This window comes from Phaenicophaeus curvirostris, chromosome 1, assembly GCF_032191515.1.
Source record: "Phaenicophaeus curvirostris isolate KB17595 chromosome 1, BPBGC_Pcur_1.0, whole genome shotgun sequence".
Classification (NCBI taxonomy): Eukaryota; Metazoa; Chordata; class Aves; order Cuculiformes; family Cuculidae; genus Phaenicophaeus; species Phaenicophaeus curvirostris.
This window is the reverse complement of record NC_091392.1, coordinates 176,782,375-176,803,753: the sequence shown is the minus strand read 5'-3', so window position 1 is coordinate 176,803,753 and position 21,379 is coordinate 176,782,375. Positions and strand designations below refer to the sequence as shown.

At 39.8% G+C, this 21,379-nt stretch overlaps 1 protein-coding gene across 2 annotated transcripts in view; it reads right to left on the bottom strand.

Annotated features, from left to right (window-relative positions):
* AKAP11 (A-kinase anchoring protein 11) overlaps positions 1–18,513 on the bottom strand; it is a 43,431-nt gene extending 24,918 nt beyond the window's left edge. For both annotated transcript variants that reach the window (XM_069880681.1, XM_069880685.1), the window contains exons 1-7: positions 18,461–18,513; positions 14,654–14,875; positions 12,643–12,748; positions 7,258–7,374; positions 3,572–3,619; positions 1,546–1,680; positions 322–586 (exon numbers count right to left, since the gene is read on the bottom strand). In XM_069880681.1, coding sequence (XP_069736782.1) covers positions 322–586; positions 1,546–1,680; positions 3,572–3,619; positions 7,258–7,374; positions 12,643–12,702 — 625 coding nt within the window. In that variant the 5' untranslated portion in view covers positions 12,703–12,748; positions 14,654–14,875; positions 18,461–18,513. The remainder of the gene's footprint in view (positions 1–321; positions 587–1,545; positions 1,681–3,571; positions 3,620–7,257; positions 7,375–12,642; positions 12,749–14,653; positions 14,876–18,460) is intronic.
* Between the last annotated feature and the right edge of the window lie 2,866 nt (positions 18,514–21,379).

Below are 21,379 nucleotides of genomic sequence, written 5' to 3'. Positions count from 1 at the left end.
TAAGGTAATCTTTAATTTTTTGCAAATCCTATTATACTCATCTAGTCACTGACAAAGTTATGTATTTTTTAGTACACAAAGTAGAATGAGATTCCATTACCTGCATTTGATACTGAGATTAGAATCTCTGTTTTATGAGTTGATAAACTGTCATGAAGAGCAGAGCAAAAAAAAACCCAACATTTAAATTTCATAACATCCCTTTACAAACCATGATTAATGTAAAAAAAAATACTGTTTATTTACATTCACTTTCTCTTGAAATCCCAACGGCCTAAATTTCAAATAATTCCTACAATTCAACAGCATGCAGGAATTTACCAGCACTTTGTATCTTTGAAGGCTCATCTTCATCTAAGTGTTCGAAAGCAGTGACGAAATCATCCTCAATTGAAGAAACTGACTGATTAGTGTCATCATCTTCTCCATGGGATGTCTCCGTTTGACATTTTTGTGATGAGTTTATTTCCACTGCATATCTTATGCCTGTGATATACTTGCTCAGCAAGGTAAATATATAATCAGCCTTGATCCTTGGGAATGAAAGAGGCAGTCTCATCACACAAAACACTTCAGAAAGTTGATTCTTGAAAAAGAGAGCAACAAGAAAACAAACTTGGAATGATTTCAACTGTCAGGAGTAACAAGGGATTCTTTCAATGCCTCTTTACAAACACAAATGTTTCAAAGATAAGTAAATGAATGGAACAATGATACAAAAATGAGTAGGTGATTTAGCTAACTTTTGTATTCTGAATAAAGCAATCAAAGGGTTGTGTAACACAACCCTGAAAATACATAGTCAAGAATTGCCTAATTAAAGAATGTATGTTAAAAATCTGTCGAGGAAGACAGTATTTCAAAGCACGTTTATGCTGAATCGTACTTCACTTTACAGGATATTAGTTTCTTCAGAGTACTTTTTACTCTATATGCAACATAACTAAATTTAACATACATTATTAGTCAATACGGCTTTAAAAAGTTTGCTTTAACATTTATAATCAGAAATAATACAATTTAAAACAATAAAAATAATGTAAATAAAACTATAGGAAATAAAAATACACAGTTAACATTTATCATTGTAAATAATTTTTTAATAAGACAAGAGCCCACTGAGTCTTACGAACACCTGACCTTCTCATAATTTTTGGCACCTCTGTTTCGAGAAGAACACTGCCAAAAATGAAAACTATATCTGAGTAGAGCAGAGATAGGTAACTTGACAAGTTCAACTTCTTTCCAAATTGGCAGTGAAACAGCCTATAGACTAGCATAGCATAATTGTGGTGCTGATCCCATCCTTAAGTACTCGTTAAATATTTTCTGTTAGTAACACAGGACTTAAAAGCATCAAGTTTATTTTGAGATTTTCTAGCATTCATTTGAAAGAAACCTCAGAAATATAACAACATTAATACTATTGTGGCTAAGACTGCCCAAAACCAGAAGCAAGACAAGTTGTGATACTACTCAACTCTTTATTAGGTCAAATATAACGATCCTGTAATTAAGACAAGCAAGAAGCTACAAAATGTTTACCTGATGCTTCATGACATAAGGTTTTGCCAATGATTTCTTAACATCTTCTAGAAATATAACCTCATTTTCTTTGAGTTTGCACAACTGGATTGATTTCAGAACATCTGGAAGCTCCACAGAAACAGCTGCCAACTCCTGATTTAAGTATACAAACACATTGAGAATAGAAAGTGAATAAAATAACATGCAAATGACAACGGTTTTGACCTCATAGCCCCCCAAATACTACCAGCTGTTAAATTTGGTAAAGCTTCTCTTATCTCCTCTATTTCTTGTCCCTTATTCTCTCCAATTGCGGTATAAAGCTCATGTAAACAAGTTTTAATTCAGTCCACACTCAACTCCAGCGCACTCTTCTACCAAAAGAAATCACAGTTGCTTATGGAAAGGAACAGGCTTAGAAGTCACAAAGTAGAATTTTGTAAGCACTAAAAAGCAGCTGCATATCCTACAAGGTACATAATTAAAACAGAAGACTGAACTCAGCTAACAATGGTACTCAATGGATCTCTACTAGCCTTCTGTGTGCTTTATTAGAACGGTGTTATAAACCCACTAGTACAAAAACAGGGCCAAGGCACTTCTTTAGGCATGGCCTTGGATAACTTTTAGGTTTACCTAATACAGAAAAGGCCCATGAAAGATTTAGGAGTTGGTTTTTTGAAAACAATCTCAACACTACTGATCCATACGGTACAAAGCAAGCCTCCATAAACCTACTCAGCCCATTTTTTTCTAAATTTCATTTAACTACACAACCATATAGTTCGCACACAGATTTGAAAGAATGTCTAGCACTATTATCATTTGATGAATCAGCAACATTGATACAACTTTGCCTACAAATGGATTCAGAGTTTCTCTTTTTCATTTCTCCAGCAATCTGTCTACTAAGATCTAGACAGAGTAGAAGTGCAACTGCACTGTAACCATGCATGTTATGGGTATATTGATATGTAAACTGCATGGGAAAATTAAATCCTTAACTTCTTCAAATGGCACAGCACACCTCGATTAGTTTGCTGCACTTCCCCTTCTAAAAGAATATTTCCTGATGTAATTCCAGAACAACACCTTAAGGCATAACCTTAACACAGGCTTCTGGCCCCCACCAGCAATTCACAGCTAGTAAATTCAGTAGAGTTTCAGCTTTTCAGGAGCAAATTGCACAATTCTAAGGAGAAGGTTACAAACAAAAACCCTGGTACATACAGGTTTTTAACAACAACAAAAATAACACCCACGTAAAACCCTCAAAACCAAACCACAAACCCAGAACTAATCAACCCTCTCCCCCACCTGCAAAACAACCACATCACAAAACAAAGCCTCTTTACACAATTTAAGTAAGGTGATGCAGACCATTCTAATACAAAGACTGGCCCAGGTAATATTTTTAATATGTATAAAACACTGATGATCCTATCAAAATAATTATTTTTTCAACCTTTCCCATTTGAGGACAGGCTAAGAGAGTTCGGCTTGTTCAGCCTAGAAAAGCGAAGGCTCTGAGGAGATCTTATAGTGACCTTCCAGTACCTCAAAGGGGCCTACAAGAAAGCTGGGGAGGGACTGTTTACAAAGGTTTGTAGTAATAGGACTAGGAGCAATGGGTATAAACCGGAGAGGGGGTAAATTTAGACTAGACATAAGGAAGAATTTCTTCACCATGAGAGTGGTGGGACACTGGAACAGGTTGCCCAGGGAAGCTGTGGCTGCCCCATCCCTGGAGGTGTTCAAGGTCAGGTTGGACAGGGCCTTGGGCAGCCTGATCTAATGGGAGGTGTCCCTGCCCAGGGCAGGAGGGTTGGAACTAGGCAGGAGGGTTGGACTTTAAGGTCCCTTCCAACCCAAACTATTCCACCATTCTACTACATTTAGAACTTATTTTTTTTAAATGTTCAAGATACACATGTCATTTCTCAAACACCCAAATTCCTCCATCTGAAAAATCAGGTACTACTAAGAAGAAATCACCAGTGATAAAAAAACATTACTTTCCAATACAGACCAACATGTACAGTACCTGCAAATGAGCAGTAACCATCTCTTCAGCAAAACCTAAAAACGTAATCTGTAAAATAAATACAGAAATACATTGAAGTACAGAAAGAACTTCAGTTTTCTGCTGATATTTAAAAGGTAAAGATCCAGTAAACTTTACCAAAAAGCTTCATTCTACTGACGTGAAAACCATACTTTAGGGTAGCATTGTTTGCTCAAACAGTAGCACAGAGTACTGCTACGCCATTTGACTTGTGAAAGGTCAAATCAAACTAAAGAGCCTTTACAACATTTAAAACCTACTACACAGAAATTTTTCTAGTGGCCTTTTGGCTGGTATACACTGAGCAACACATACAAGTCTCATTACATCTATCAAAATAAACATGATTTTGTGAAGATAAGTGCTCATCTGTCCTAGCTTCAGGCTGGACACAAAAAACAGTTCCAGTCCAAACTGTGACGCGTTTGGATATATTGAAGAGAACATAATGCCAACACATTCTAGAATTCACCATGTGAATTCATTAGCCAAAAGCCAAAACACAACAGATGATTTAAAACACGTATTTGCGTGCAACATCCAAGCAGATACACCCATAAAGTAAAAGAATGAAAATATTCAACTTCAAAAGGTCTTGTCAGACTCAGGAACCCAAAGTATGTCAGAAACGTCAGCTTTACCTCAAGTTTTTGAGCAGGGTAGATATTTTATCACATATTTTCCCTTCCTCTGTCTACAGGTGTCTTGTATTGTTCAACAAGAACAGGTGAAAGAGAATCAGTATTTTGTCTTATTCAGTGTCAGATCATGGTCTATTTTACATTCATTATTCAAAGTTTGTTTAAAATGTCAGATTTCCTCAGTTCTCATTTAGCATTTCCCTAATGACAAATCAAAACTGTACCGGCATGCTTCAAAAAAAACCCCAAAGCATTTATTTTCAAAACAAAGGTTGTAAGAAAATAAATTTTGCTTCCAGTTTGTAAATACGGAATAAAGCACAAAGATTAAGTACTTCCACAGATGTTTGGACTTAAGGTCAATATGGCTTGGATTCAATTATTTAAGAGCATTATTCAAGACACTGAAAGACTGAATTTTATGCATTGAAGTCACAGCTACTCCCTGTAGGGTAGTCAGCTGGTTCTCAAATTTAAAAACAGTGGAGAACATCACTAATTATTAACTGGTTCAGTTACTTGCTTGTGCACACAGAAACTCATGGAATCTATGAAAGGGACAAATTCAAAAAACAAAAAGGCTGAAAAACAACTCTGTTTTGAAATTTATTTGTATTTTGAATACGTTCTTTCAACGTGTGACCAAAACCCCCAGATTTTCTTTTAAAATGAAACTATACTAAAATATTTAAAATGCTGACTTCTTTAGTTCAGAGGGTCTCATACCAGAAACCTACTGTACTCCCACTTATCCTTATTTCAGTTATGACAAAATCATAAATTAAACAATACTTTGCAGTATTTTTCCAAATAGCTCCTGACAAATTACAAGTCTCCAGTACCATATTCACTGTGTTAACTATGAAACAATCCTGTTTGAGCATCTTACTCTTCAACTCCTTCGTGTTTTCTTCAACTCACGAATCTTTTGCCTGTGCAATATCTGCAAGACACCTTTCAACTTCTGCATCTTTTATTCTGTACAGTGCCTACAACATGAACTGAATTCTCCACAGCAAAAGCAAAATAGTGAACAATTTAAAGGACTTAGAAAAAAATATAGCTCTCCGAAAAACATTTTTGGAGGTTTTATGGTTTGTTGCTGTTGGGTTTTAGGGGAGATTTTTTTTCTTTTATGGGTGTTTGCTCTTTTCTTCCCTCATATATGACCTTTCCTCTTCCTCGAGAGATTGATTCCAAGCCTTCCCTTCTCCCATGGGATAAATGATTCTGCAAGATAGAGCAGTATGCAGGAGTTACAGCTTCACAGAGATGGAAGTTCAATCAGTTCATACGTATGCTGATGGGCCAGCATACTGCTGTCAGAGATCACACCACTTCTGCGTCTACCCAATTTTGCCTCAATGACAACACTAAGTTGGATTTCTTTCTGGTGCCCTAACTCCAGTTTTCACAGAAAAATAATCACCTTTTAAGACCTCTAAAATGTCTGAAATCAGTACAACAGTTCAAAAGTTGTTGGGGTGTAGAGGCCAGGGAGATAGAAAGGCCAACAGCCATTAAAACTACTAGCCTTTTCTTTAAGCTAAAAATAGCGTATGGGATGCTGTATTTGAAGGTTACCATCACCCATGGGTACGCAGGAATCTAATTAAAATGGTACAGGAAACCTAAATCCTGTTTTTTTCTGAGTCTGAGTAATTGTCTTTGCAGTACTAATAACATTCTTTTAACATTACTGTGCATATAGGTGTCCTCCATAATAAAAAAAAATACCTGTTCTGTAGCACAATATTGACCCTTTTACATTTCTATCAGAGGGCTCTCAAAGGCTTAAGCAAATAAGGTAACTAAATATAGTCAGCTATCTTTCTCCACAGGGGCCATCACTACAGGCACATGAAGCAGGTTGCCAGGTAGTTGCCACACATTTGCTACACGCAAAAAAGAAAGAGAGAGACAATGCGATGTTTGAGGGGATCGATAGATTCTGGAGCATGGTCTGTCTGAATACACACAGATACGCTTTTGTCTACTCCTCCACTGCTTAACTCTTTTTCCTTACCTCTAATCTGCCACAGCTCTTAATTTTTCACAAATTCTTGCCTGCTCCCCAAACATTTCATACAACCTCACCAACCAGTCAATCCCAAAAGCCCTGATATTATCCAGGCAATCCTAGCTCATCTCTGCTGGTCATACAATCCACCTCCTGCCTTCTGCCTGCTGCCTTTTATCCGATTATCAGTCTTCTCTAACCATTTCCTGAGTCTTTTTTGCTTCATTTCCCCCTCTCACCTCCACCACCTGGGCAGTTCAGGCCATCCTCTCCTTCTTTAAGGTCCTTGTCAGGCCTTTCAACTACTATTTAGTAGTCTTCTAAATCACTTAAATATGAGATACGTGGAACACGTTGCTTCTTAATTTTTTTCTTTTCCCTCTGGAGAAGCTGCTCTTAGTCTAGTAACTCAAAAAGCTCCAGTCATTCCTCCTCACAGCTTTAGATTTGCCTAGAAAGTCCTGCATTCTGTCCAAGTCTACTTCTTTCTTCTCCAAATCTTGTCCAGCTTTTGGCCCATCTGTATTAATGTAAAAGATGTCCAGATCTGCAATAATGAGACTTCAGCTTTTAGTGCCAAGCACAGAGCAAAAAACCGCAATCACTTTAATTTTTATCTTCAGGCTTGGATCAAAAGTTCTGCTGCTATGCTAGGATGCCATCCACACAATCTAGATCACAGGAGTGCTCACAAATCTAGTACACCCAGTTATACAACTCTTAACAAACCATCTATCTACACATCTGGGTTTTTTCATAGTTTCACAACTAAATCCTACAAAGTAGAGAAATGTCCTCTTGAAACGTTACAGCTCTTTTCCAGACTACAGTGACTAAATTCAAGAATGACAACAGAGGGTCCAGATTTTGTGGCCAGTAACTTGCAGCATTGTTCACATTTACTGTCCTGCAACTTCCCATACTGCTTCAAGCTAAATCATTTTCTATCATAGCCACACTATACATATATACACACGCACATATATGGTCAGGTTATGCCAAACCTCAATAAAATGTTCTTGTTCTTCCCGATTCAGATATTCCTCTGCTGATAGATTGCATAAGTCTTTCCTGCTGTGTATCAGTGACTTCATAGAGTGCAGTACACCTTCACCAAAACTCTGAAAAACAAATAAAAAGACATAGGACAAAAAAATGCATTTTCAATTTTGGATACAGGGTCCTTCCATCTATCCTCTGCCTTGCACAAGTTTCACTATTCTACGTATTATTTCAAGTTACTTTGTCTATAGATCACCAGGTTTAAAGTTTAAATTTACTTCAGAACATGGAACCAAAACAGGTGATTAATTTTCTTCAACAGACACTTCTATTCCGAAAGAAGCTGACCATTACGTAGTAAAAAAAAAGTGAGAACATGCAGACTTGGAAAAAAGAAACAGATGAATCCACAAAGAAATCCAAGACCCACCTATTCCTTGAATTAAAGCCTGTACATGGAACTTTTCCATCAGTTCTTCTTTATAAAAGATGAAAAGCAAATTTAGTCAAGAAAAGTAGTGGAAGTGCCTTTGAAAGTCAAAGGGGAAGAAAACAAACAAAAATCCCCCGAGAAAATACACACACATTCTCCTTTCCCATTCTTTGAAGAATATGAAACAACTGCAAACTAATTCCATGTAAACTGTAAATCCCATGTTACTTCCTGTAACATTTCTTATATTTACACTTATGGTGGCATGCAAGCGCCCACAGATGGCTAAAAATGGCTTAAGAATCTAAGACTTTCTCCCAGGGCAACAAAGTGCAGCAGAACAAAAGAATTATCGTCACTGGTATCTGAAATCAAATAAAAGAAGACAGAACAACAATAAAATCCAGTTCATTCATCTTGTAGGAAAAAACAACATCCTCTCACTTGTTTTAGAAAGTCAGCAATTGTTTTTATCTTAAAATTGTCATCTTGTCTGGGAAGTAGTATGGTTAAGAAGGAAAAGGTTATGATATGGTTATAAATTGTTAATCCAGTTATTTCTTCTTTTCACAACTGCCCTGTTAAAAATGAAGCAAGAAATGAGTGTGTCCAACGTATGACAAGTTATTCCAAATTTGCATAGATAGGCAAACTTAGTCAGAAAACGTTTTGTGTTTCTCCAAGTGCCACAGCAAAAACAAACCTGTGGTAAAAGATCTTCTATATGTCCTGGTCTTGGCTGGGATAGTTAATTTTCTCCCTAGTAGCTGGCACAGTGCTGTCCCTTGGATTTAGTGTGAGAATAATGTTCACAACATACCGGTGCTTTCAGTTGTAGCTAAGTAATGCTTATACTACGGCAAGGATTTTTCAGCTTCCTGTGCTCTACTGGTGAACAGGTGCACAAAAAGCTGGGAGGGGAACACAATCAGAACAGCTGAAACAGGCTGGCCAAAGGGATATTCCATACCATATGACATTATCCTCAGTATATAACAGGGGGAGTTTGCCCAGAGGACACAATTGCTGCTTGGGACCCAGCTGGGCATTGGTTGTAAGGCGGTGAGCAACTGCATTGTGTTTTATGCTTGTTTTGTATATTCTTTTGTTATTATTCTTTTATTATTATCATCATTATTATTACTATTACTGCTATTCTCTCTTCCCTTGTCAGCCTATTAGAATGTCTTTATCTCAACCCGCAAGTTTTACTTTTCCTTTTATTCTCCTCCCCATCCCACCAGAAGGGGGCAGTGAGCAAGAGACTGTGTGGCACCTGGTTGCTGGCTGAAGTTAAACCACAGCATATTACAGTTAAACCTCAAAAAATTCTTTTTACCCCTGTAGAAAAAAATGTTACCAAGTACTACTACACAGGAAGCCCAATTATTATAGCACAGCCAGTGTCACCATGCCTGCCCCCATGACGATACAAACTCAGCACAGCATTTCTAGAATGAGAAGACAAAAGCAAACCAGAAACTCCACTTCAGGATCCTTGAAATTACCTAAATGTATTTCAGAATGTTAGCAAACAAGGGCCAGGCTACTACCCAGACAGCCAAGTCAAGGTGACACTAAAGCAGTCAAAACAGCCATTTTTATGGAAAAGTAACAGGTGAACTATTTTAAGACACACTTAAGGCAGTTATCAAGACATATAAAGTAAATTAATGAATTGTTCATCTAATTTCCATCTATTTTCATCTATTCCTTTGTCCTCCATATGTTTTGTTGCAATTGACCTCCGCATTTTATTAATATATCTTTTTACTTTCCAAAGTGTGCTGGCAGTGTGTTTCTGTTTGATTCTCTGGATCTTCCAAATTTACAGGGCTGCAATACTAATATTGTTCAAAGACTCTCCCCCAATAACTCCTGCACTCATGTCAAAACAATAATTTCTGACATCAAGCAAGCATGTTGAAATGTCTCATTTTCAGCTTCTACAATAGTTGCACTGGTCACAGCACTCAAAATAGTAATTAAAAAAAGGTCATACAATGTGACCTGCTAATTTTCTGCCGATCAACGGTGATCCAGTTTGAGAAGGGCTCATCATTATTCCTCAGTAGTTAGGTTTTCTAAGACTACAAACTATTACATATACCTTATTGGTAAGCAAGCAAGTACATTTCCCTAGTTTAGGATCCTGAAAGGCAAGATGGGTAATTAGAACAGGAATACGGTATTAGGAACTACTGAGGTGAAGACAAATTCAAAAATTTTAAAGAACACTAAGTTCAAGTGGGAGAAAAAGAAAGATGCAACAACTGGAAAAAATCTCCCCCAGGTCTGGAAGAACGAGCATACAAGACTGTGTAAGCCTGCTAGCACACTGATGGTAGCACTACATAACGAGATAAGATATAAACATTTTAAAAGGAGAAGGAATGAAGTGATGCGTGTTTTTAAGATCACCCTAATGAATATAAAAAAGTTGAGAGTACAGGAAAAAAAAATTCAAATTGACAGGCACAATACATATACATATATGTACGTGTGTGTGTATATATATTTATATATATATAAAGAAGTCTATCTGGACTTTGATAGATTATTTACATTGAAATATATGAAGAGTTAACAAAAGCAGAAAAAGGCTCAGTTTACTAAAAAAGCTGGTTTTGGAAAAGAAGAATTTGCCCAACTGGAGATAGCAAATGGATTTTCTGAGGATATAGCAGATGCAGATTTGTAACTCGGTAACCAAATTCCTCAAAATTTATCTTGAGACTCAAGTCAAGCATCATCTTCATTAATACATTTAATGAGGGAGAAAAAGCAAACGTAGATGAAACATGATGATAATTCAAAGCAAGCGTTATCAGTTAAGTGAAAGAACAGTGAATCACGCAGAAGAACTGGCTTGATGCAAGAGTATTTTAAAAAACAATCACAAGGAGGTCAAAGTTATGTCCTTACGAACTAAAAGCAAGCTTTAAAATAAAACTGCGAATTCAAAAGCTGGGAAAGACCCGAGTTGACTTCTTGATCATATTATAGCAATGAATGGTCAATATGATACAGCACTGAAAATAACAAACACGACCCTAGGACACATCCTTTAGTAAAAGAACTGACAGAGTCGCTGAGAAGGACACTCTGTGTGATTGCATATACAGTATCATCCACATGTAAAAAGAAGATTAACTCACAACAAGCACAGAAAGTAGGACTATGAAGGATAATCGCTGGAATGCAGAGGCTTTCATACAAAAGCAGACTAAAACCTTAGTTTACACAGTTTCCAAAACCCAAGGCTAACAGAGGACAGATCGACTGTAAAAATATCACAAGAGTGAACATCAGGAAAAGGAAGAAAAACCTGTTTAAACTGAAGAATGACATCTATGAAGAGGTATACAATTGCTGTGAATAGCTTCAGGACAGAGTTCATAAAATTCTTGGCTATTACAGCAGTGTGGTTCAAAAAGACTTAAAAACTGCAGTAGCGTGGCTTGTGGTTTTTTTTAATCCCCTCTCATTAATTGTGAGACTATATTTAATAACTTTTTCATATTCTTATCAAAATTATGCTTGTGACAGCAAAGGGCTGGACTCAATTTCAAAGAAATCCTCTTATCCAACAGACAACGAAAGCAAGTTCTCCCACAACCCCTGTCTACGAGACAGGCAAATACATTAAAAACTGAAAAGCAGCAAGTTCCCAAGACTATCAGCTAAGTTTAGGTAAAGACAAGAGGTCATTTTCAACAAAAAGATTGATTTGTTTTTATAAATAGCACAACTATTTCCAATATACATTGACATATGGGGCAAAAAACCCAAGCAATCTACAAAGCTCTACTTGCTGGGCCTTCGTACTCCCTCCTCACAGAAATTTTCAAGCCACAAGAAATCCTATTTCAATAGCGAGCACAGATTTCAAACTTAGTCATACTAGAGGGAAAAACACAAATATCCTTAAACACGTGCAGAGCAAGACACGCCTGAACAATGAAAATTTCATGGAACAACTGACCACCTGCCTGGAAGTCCCGTAACACTTACCTTTGCCTTCAAGTAGTTTCTACAGAACCTATACCACCAATAGCGTTTCCTTAAAGCAACAAAATCTGCTTACAGAATAAAATAATGCAATTTGCATATGACTATATATATGCTCATTTTCTCCTCTTGCAAGTAAAGAATTTATTAGTAACCAGGAAAGATCTAGAAAAATACTCATCTGTATTCAACTACTTTTAAAAATACAATTCCATAAATACATCTGTTCCTTCAGGATATTCAAATGAAAATTGTAGTTTAAGTGCTTATAGAAGTTTCAAGAAAATTTGAGAAAGTGTACTTATGTTCTCCAAGCTAAACTGACAAAACTTAAAAGAATAAAAAAATAAATATCGCTAAAAACAATGCTAACATCATTCGTAAGTGCTAGACTTAATTTCTTTTTCACCAAAGCATTGCCTAGAAGTTCACGTAAACACAAGGATAAGACAGTAAAGAAACCAAGATCTGAAGGTAGAGATATTACAGTAAATACTAACATAGACTTCACAGAACAGTTTTCAATGAACAATACATATTTATATTTTAATTTATTACACAAAAACTTCAAAAATCTGTGCTCAAAATCAAAGTTATACTCCAATAAACAAGGCAAATTTTAGCAAGTAAATACATTATGACTTCACCACACCACCTTAAAACAAAAGGCAAAGACAAAGTTAAAACATGAACCTCTTCCTTAAATCATTCCATCTCTCGGTTCAACTGAACTAAATATGCCAAAGCATAAAGCAAAGGCAGTATCTTTGCCACCTTGAAATGTCAGACAACCAAAACTAAAACACAAATGAAAAAAAAATACAACCCACCCAAAAAGCCCCAAACAAATCTATCAGTTCACTCAGTTCTTTATTAGACTATAGTGACAAAGATCAAAAAAAAGCTCTGAAAACATTAAAAAAAACCCAAAACAGATAATTACCTTTTTCATAGATATTCTCGGTTTCGTTCGATTGCTCTGAGCCCTGGAGTATATATCCATGATTTTACCAATCTTAGTATTCAATGAAAGAAATCAGGTCAAATACCTATGAAAAACATTTATACTTGATTATTTTAATTTTCCCCATTTAGTTTGTATCCATCTTGAAAATGCAAACAGATAGAACAATCAATAAAAACAATTTCAAAGCATTTCAAAACTGGGAAAGATTAAACTGTACACCATCCATACTGATTACTGCCTTTGAAAAAGTACTGCCTTAACGATTTCTAAAACAATGCATGAAATGTAAAACACACCACACAGTTAGTTCCAGCATTTTTCTTCAACTAGATTTCAAGGCTGCATTGGGGGTGGGATGCACATTACGTTAAATACTGTTTCGCTATTGCTGGTGCTCTGGGGAAGTTCATTAGCAGATTCCTGTACCATACAACACACTGGAACTACCCTTCCACAATCTCAAGAGGAAAATGTACTACTTACCCACTCAACCAACTACTGTGTGTACTTCTGTCAACTAGAAGTACTACAGACAAACACATGTGACTCCTGTTTAGGCTAACATCTATCAACTATCACCTCTGGCACTGCTCTGAGCAGTCCTGTCTCTGCTGGCAAAACACAGGGGACCAAAGATGCATTTACCACCACTCTCGCTTCACCAAAGTAGGTCAGAAGAGTTTCTGCTTGAGTCAGCTACCCTTTACTGATCTTAAGTCTAATTCTAACAAGAACAAGAAAAAAAACCAAAAAAAGGCAATGAAATGAAACAGAATTATCTAGTTTATTTCATTAATCTCTACATTCCCAAAACAGGCAATAAACATAGGATAATAGTAAAGACAGATAGCATGTGCTGGGCTTTCAAGTTCTGTGGAAGTTTTCATACTTCATCTTTTCCCACACTCACAGAATTTGGCCAGGAAACAGCTCCTAGATTATACAAAATAATCAGATAAGGCTCAAATGCATGTAAAAATGACTGCAAAATAAGAAACAAACAACAAGACATCAGAATATAGGTCTCCTTTGCACAACTGACCAGATTGGTTTTCTCAATCTCATCTCAAGCACATATTTAACCTTTATAAGGGAAAGAAATCTTAATATGGGTTTGTTCTTGAGTATATGTAATTTAAATAAGAAGATAAGTAGTGGCATCAAGTATTTGTATTCTTCACCTTCCTCCCCAGCACCTATAAAATTAAAACTTCCTCAAGAATACAATATTAAGAGATGACTGGGTACATCTATTCACATTCTACCTTGATTTCTGCTTTCCTTCATAAAGACAAAACTGACAAAAGCTTAGGGAAAAAGTCACATTTTTGCAAATAAACTGCAACACTTTAATCTGGGGAGCACAGTATCTCTCTTAACTGGATGTCTGAAGTTCAGAAAATTAAGACAATGACATGAAGCAGCTAGGCAAAAGACAGATTATATATATTAAATATAATAAATACAAATTAAAAAAAAATCAAATCTCACAAACTCCTGTGGATGGAAGACTAGAAAACACAACAATACTTCTGTTGAGACTCACGTTTAGAAATAACAACAGCCATGAAACAATACAAAGAATGAAAAAGAATCCTATTTCACTTATCCCTACTGCTCTATCTGACATGGCTAATCCACTCTGCTAATCTTGTCATATCAGGGAAATACCGTTAGACACATCCTTGTCCTAAGAGAAGCCCTGTATGGGAAAAGCTGGTTTCTTCACATAGGGTCAAGTGAATTGTTCGAACTCTACATCTTTGGACTGGTCACTCCATGCAGCAATTTTAACAAAGCCTGGCACAGCAAGATCATGGAAATGACTTTATAGCCACATTGGGTCCCACAGTATTTACTAAGGTGCAGTAGTTCATGCTTACACTGCCTTCAGGCACTAGGTTAAGCATTTTCCTGTTGCATCCAGCTAGTAAACTCTGGAGAGAGACCTGGTCATCAGGAGAGAACAACCTGCAGTGTTACTCACCTCATGAAACCAACCGTCTTCTAAATCACATCACAAAGGCTCTGAAGGATGCTTGACAGAAACTGTACTGGTTTATCAACACACCACCATAACCATTTTGTCTTGCCTGCAACCAGTCCTCCAGTAATTGAATTACGCAGGTTTTCTCCACCACTTGTAGCATCTCAGCTCTCTGCCAATCATTTCAGAAAGGTCTGAAGGGTCCCACTTCTCCAACAATACCTGAAAGTGTTTTGTAATATGCATTTTAATATATAAAATTGTTATCGATTTTCCAAAAACAATGGACCAATCATCTGAGAAGTACTGGAAATTTAAAACTAACTGGAAAGGAAAGACAAACAGAACAGCCTGGAATGTCTCTTGGGTAAATAAAGCCCTACAACTTCAAATTATATTTACTTCTGCATATCATATTTGACTACTAGATTCAATTTAAACTCAAAATAACGGGGAATAAATGGTGGAGTATCTGAAGACGATCTCCCTGTTACTGAACAACTACCAGTAGATGCAAAAAAGAAAACCAAAAAAACCAAACAAACAAAAAAAAAAACCCTTATCATGCGAGTAACTGATAAACATCCACACTAAGTTTGAGCTTTCCAGCAAGCTGGATCACCTTAAATCCATTTACCAGTGATTTGTTGAGGAACACCTTTCTCATCAGACCATGTAACAAGTATTTAGTTAGCTTTTCCAATCTTGTTTGAATGTATGTTAGGAGCAAAATTAAATAGTGAAATCAGCTTAAGGGAATCCAAAAGGATTTTTGCCATGGATCTCACCTCTTTGTAGAAATTTATCTTATGCCTATATTTAGTAAAATCGAGTGTGTATTGACAATCACTGGCTGACAGAAAATGTATCTTTTGTCTGTAAAGTGCAAATGCACACAACTATTTTAAAAGCATAGAAAGACAAGGGGAATTAAAGCCATATAAGCAATAAATCTGAACCACATGTAATATATTCTTACTAAGTCATACTTCCAAACAAAGATTTTAACCAAGGGCAACAGTGTATCTATGATTATGTTTTAAAAAGGGGTTTTTGCTATACTACTGTTAAAAAAAAAATCTTTCTTTTCAAGCAGATATATTTCTTTTTACTTCAATGCAATGACTTGAAACAGCCAACAGAACTTTGCTGATGATTTACAAGTCAGGTTTAATCAAATACTACACTGTGAAACATTAGTTCCAAATATCAAATTTAAAAATACCTTAAAAACAATATGTATTCTTTCGTAACCTTAGCAAAACAATTGCTTTTGAAAACCAACTGAAAAAGGTCTACACCCACAAGCAGGCAGAATAGCCTAATGGATCCTTTTCTGTTTCTTCTTTCTAAAGGCTTATCACTTTCATTAATTGTGTTGGCAGCTTTGAAAAAAACAAGTTGTCTTTAGCAGCCACATTCACGCTAAAAAAAATAGGAGCGGGAGAAATATATCTCTGTGAGTCAGCATTAGTAACAATAATGAAAAGCTGAATTTTATTTTTCTTGTTTGGTTCTAACTGTTTTACATCGCATTTTTGTTACATAGAGGCATGATATGAATACCAAGCTTCATCAATTTCAAAAGAACCCTTCTTTTACTCTGCCTAAGTCATCACTAAAAATCAGTGCCTCCACCTTCCCCCTCAGTCCTGGCTCTGGATTCTCAAATACAGCTTGAGAAAAGAATTACTACTCATCGTGCAAGAAATATTCATTAGACTAACAACTGTGGTTTGTGCAAGTAACTTCTAAGGTTGTCTTTTATTTTCTTGTGCATTTTGTACACAGCACAACTAAACCAACAGGGGTGGGAGTTATTTTCTCAGCAGGAGCATTTGCTCACACCATGTGATTTCCCCTAAGACAAAACTTCATCAGAGAATACCTTGTTTAGGAGGCACTTTTTCCGCCCCCCCCCCCCCCACATTATATCATAGCATATGATTAGCAACTAATTATCTAATCTATTTTATTATTTTTCCACCCTGAGTAACGCTTTCTACCACTGTACTATTTCAACTGCCAACAGATTTTAAAGAATCCCCAAAGGATAAGAAATTACAAGGCATCAATCAAGATGGCATAATTTAACTACCATGCTCAAAATATCATCTTGACTGCAGACCAAGAAGCTCACCTGAACAAACAGGAACAATTCTATTTGAAAATACTTCCTCAAGAATTAATTAAATATTGACGGTATCTATCACTAAAGGCTAACTGGTACAAATCTGAAATTATCTTGTATATATGAAGCATATTAAGACTCTTTCCAAGTGTAACATGGATAAAATAAGCGTATTGTGTTACCACTGATTTTAGTGCCACTGATCTTTCCCAGATACAATACAATTTTTTTTGTTCCTCCCTATCTTGCTCTGGGAGTATCTTGGGGCTTCAATAAGAAAGCTGTAATACCAAACCTACAGTTCATAACTCCCCCCCACCCCCCACCTCTGGAAACTGGGGGAAAACAGAGAAAGGTACTTAGGTCCCAATAAAGAATCACAGAACCACTGAGGTTGGAAAAGACCTCTAAGATCATCAAGTCCAACTGTCAGCTCAATACCACCAAGCCTACTAAACCATGTCCCGAAGTGCCACATCTACACGCTTTTTCAAACATCTCCAGGGAAGATTCCACCACTACCTTGGGTAGCCTGTTCCAATGCTTGATCATTCTATTGGCATAGTAATTTTTTATAACATCCCACCTAAAACTTCTCCTGACACAACTTGAGGCCATCTTCTCTTGTCCTATCACTAGTTACTTGGAAGAAGAAATCAACACCCACTTCAGTACAATCTCCTTTCAGGTAGTTGTAAAAAGCAAGTCTCCCCTCAGCGCCCCCTTCTCCAAGCTAAACAACCCCAGTTCACTCAGCCTCTCCTCATAAGGAAACCCCTCAAAAGAGCCAAGAAAGTAAACAAGCAATGGTGTTGTTCCTCCTCCCTTCAGGGACGAGAGGAATCGGGAGGAGGACCTGAGGAGGGAGGGACGAGGAGGAGATACTTTTTAAACGTGAAATGTTGAGAATGGGGTGAACTTATTGAACCCGCGCCCATCAAGCACAAGCCAACCAATGCAATAGGAAACGTGAACGGATTTACCCCCCCATGCCTCCACCACAGCACCACGAGCACGAGTCGTTCTCCAGCCCCGACCACAGCCAACCCCAGCCAAAGGGGTCACCAGGCTTCCCACCAGGGCGCTCCACCTCCGGCCTAGCAAGGGGAATGCGGGGAGAGAGAGGGGAGGGGGAAGGGAGGCAGGGAGAGGAGAAGGGAAAGGGAGGGAGGCAGGGAGAGGAGAAGGGAGAGGGGGAGAGGGAGGAGGGGGGAGAGGGAGGAGAGGGAGGAGAGGGAGGAGAGGGAGGAGAGGGAGGAGAGGGAGGAGAGGGAGGAGAGGGAGGAGAGGGAGGAGAGGGGGAGAGGGAGGAGAGGGGGAGAGGGAGGAGAGGGGGAGAGGGAGGAGAGGGGGAGAGGGAGGAGAGGGAGGGAAGGGAGGAAGGAGGGGAGGCAAGGGGGTGGGGAGAGGGGAGTCAGGGAGGAAAGGCGGAGAGAGACGGGAAGGAGGGAGGGAATTGTGAGAGAGAGCGAAGTGAGGCAGCAAGAGCTGCTGCGAGCTCCCCTCAGGTGCGAGCCCCGAGCCCGCAAGGCCCCGCGGGGAGGTGCGCGGCCCCAGGAAGGGCTGCGGGGACGCTCCGCTCTCCCCGGCGCGAGGCACCCGCGGGCACAGGCGGGGCGGGACCGGCGGGTCCGTGGCCCCCGGGGGGAGCGGGGAGCGGGGGGGGCGCCGCGTACCTGGCCGCGTCCTCAGCGCGCGGCGCCCGCAGCCATCGCCCCGCCCGCCGGCGCCCAGCGCGCGCCCGCCCCCGCCCCGCCGCTCTCGCGACGCTTCCGCACCGGCCCCGCCCCCCCTCCCCCCGCACGCGCAGCCGCGCGCGTCCCCATTGGAGGGAAAGGGTGGGAGGAAAGTAAAATCACAGCGTGGGTTGGGTTGGAGGGGAACGTAAAGATCCTCCAGTTCCAACCCCCCTGCCGTGGGCAGGGACACCTCCCACCAGCCCAGGCTGCCCAAGGCCCCATCCAACCTGGCCTTGAACACCTCCAGGGATGGGGCAGCCACAGCTTCCCTGGGCAACCTGTGCCAGTGGGAGAGGGGAGACCTCATTGCTCTCTACAACTACCTGAAAGGAGGTTGTGGAGAGGAGGGTGCTGGCCTCTTCTCCCAAGTGACAGGGGACAGGACAAGAGGGAATGGCCTCAAGCTCCGCCAGGGGAGGTTTAGGCTGGACATTAGGAAAAAATTCTTCACAGAAAGGGTGATGGGGCACTGGAACAGGCTGCCCAGGGAGGTGGTTGATTCACCTTCCCTGGAGGTGTTTAAGGCACAAGTGGACGAGGTGCTAAGGGGCATGGTTTAGTGTTTGATGGGAATGGTTGGACTCTATGATCCGGTGGGTCTCTTCCAACCTGGTTATTCTGTGATTCTGTGATTACGTGCCCTTCTAAAAAGTCCCTTCACAGCTCTCTTGTAGCCCCCTTCAGTTACTGGAAGGTCGCTATAAGGTCTCCTCTGAGCCTTCTCCAAGCTGAACAACTCCAACTCTCTCAGCCTGTCCTCATGTGGAAGGTGCTGCAGCCCTCTGATCATCTCTGTGGCCTTCCATGGGCCCAACAGCTCCATATCCTTCTTATGTTGAAGATTCCAGAACTGGGCACAATACTCCAGATGAGGTCTCACAGGAGAGTATCAGAGGGGCAGAATTACCTCCTTCAACCTGCTGGCCACACTTCTTTTGATGCAGCCCAGGATGCAGTTGGCCTTCCAGGCCAGCTCACATTGAGCTTATCAACCAGCACCCCTTTACTACAAAGGTGATCCGAGGGATTTTGTGTCTGTCCCATCCCTGGAGGTGTTCGAGGCCAGGTTGGATGGGGCCTTGGGCAGCCTGATCTAGTGGGAGGTTGGTACTAGACGATCTTTAAGGTCCCTTCCAACTTTAACTATTCAATGATTCTGTGATTTACAGCTGTTATGGAGTCTCAGTGGGCCAGTCCATGTTCCTAGCTCCCCTTGCAGGAGCAAAGCCTGCCTTGTGCCTTCTTGGCACAAGAGAGACACCATGCGTGTCCCCATCAACTCTGCCTCATGGGATCTTCCCAGTCATGCTCACAGAGCAGGGCTGGGTGGGGGGGAACAGCCTCCCTCTTGGCACAGTCACTGGACAGCCTCTGCAGGTGGTCCTGCTTGGGTCCAGCAGTGGTGTGGCTTGGCACAGGCACAACCAGGATCTGCTCCATGAGTAGACTTCAGAGGGGGGGTCTTTCCTCCCTAGTGGGTCTAGATCATCAAGGCTGGAAAAGACCTCTAAGGTCATCCAGTCCAACTGTCAGCCCAACACCACCATGCCTACTCAACCGTGTCCCAAAGTGCCATGTCTACAAGTGTTTTTGGACACCTCCAGGGATGGTGTCTCCACCACTTCCCTGGACACCTTTCTCCAATGCTTCACTACTCTTTCAGTAAAGAAATCTTTCCTGATGTCCAATCTAAACCTCCCCTGGAGCAACTTGGGGCCATTTCCTTTTGTCCTGTCCACCTATCACTGGAGTGGATGCCTGCCTTTGTTTGTTCAAGATAAGCTTTCATATGCCAGGTTTGCTTTCCAGCTGGCTCAGCAGGGTAGATGGATTAGAGGCTGGAGCGTGGTTTTAGTCAGATGAGGAACAGACAGAAGAGTGCTAAACCCCGACTGAAACTGCTGCGCCCTTCCTCCCTCCCCACTCCTTTTTAAACTGAATGGTGCTGGATTTCCGTATGTGTTATTTATCTAAGCGAATACACAATTGATTTTCAAATGCTCATGAGTTGTAATGAGGGTGTGTATATAAGCATATGTGCTGTTGGGGCCTGGAATTCATTTCTATTTCAATGGAAACAGTAGTCTCAGGTAGCTTCCCAACATTACTCCATTTCAGCAGCAGCTCCTTCACACACTAACCTGACAACAATAAGGACGATACAAATGAGGAAAAATGTTCAACGATGCATGGTGGGTAGCCTAACATCGTCAGCTAATGACTGTCTCTCCCCAAAAAAGACACTCCCAGAATCCAGACATGTCTTTCTGAGACTCTGCATATGACAGTGGAGCTCAGGAGGAAGAACAACGGAAAGAGTTCCACTGTGGTTACAGACACAGACAAAGCAGTATGTGGTTGCAACAGCTTCTAGAAGACAGAAAAGAAAGAGGCCTCAAAGCTGAATTCAGCAAGAATCCAAACCTTTATATACTGGGGAAGGAGGCAGGGAAGAAATAAAGGGAAAAAAAATCATAAAAAGAAAGTCTAACGTGCCTACTTTGCAGAGAGAAAGACGTGACAAACAGAGAGAGGCTACCCTGACTTCCTTATCAGTTAATGCTTTTCTGCTGGGTACCACCTGAGCCCTGTAGAAAGGATATGAAAATTTTTGCTAGTGGACCTCCATTGCTTTTCTGGACAGTCCTTCTTCTGCCTAGCTTCTGTTTTTACTTAAGCTGTGGCTTTTATTTCTATTTAGTACTTGATCATATGCTTTTTTTTCTGGGCTGTGTAATCATTTTATATACTTTAGAAGTCAGAGGATGTGTATTCACTTACTCGTTTTGCCAACAGGCAGAGGAACTACATTTTAATTTACTGTAAAAATAATAAGCTGTGTGACAAAGTGCACCA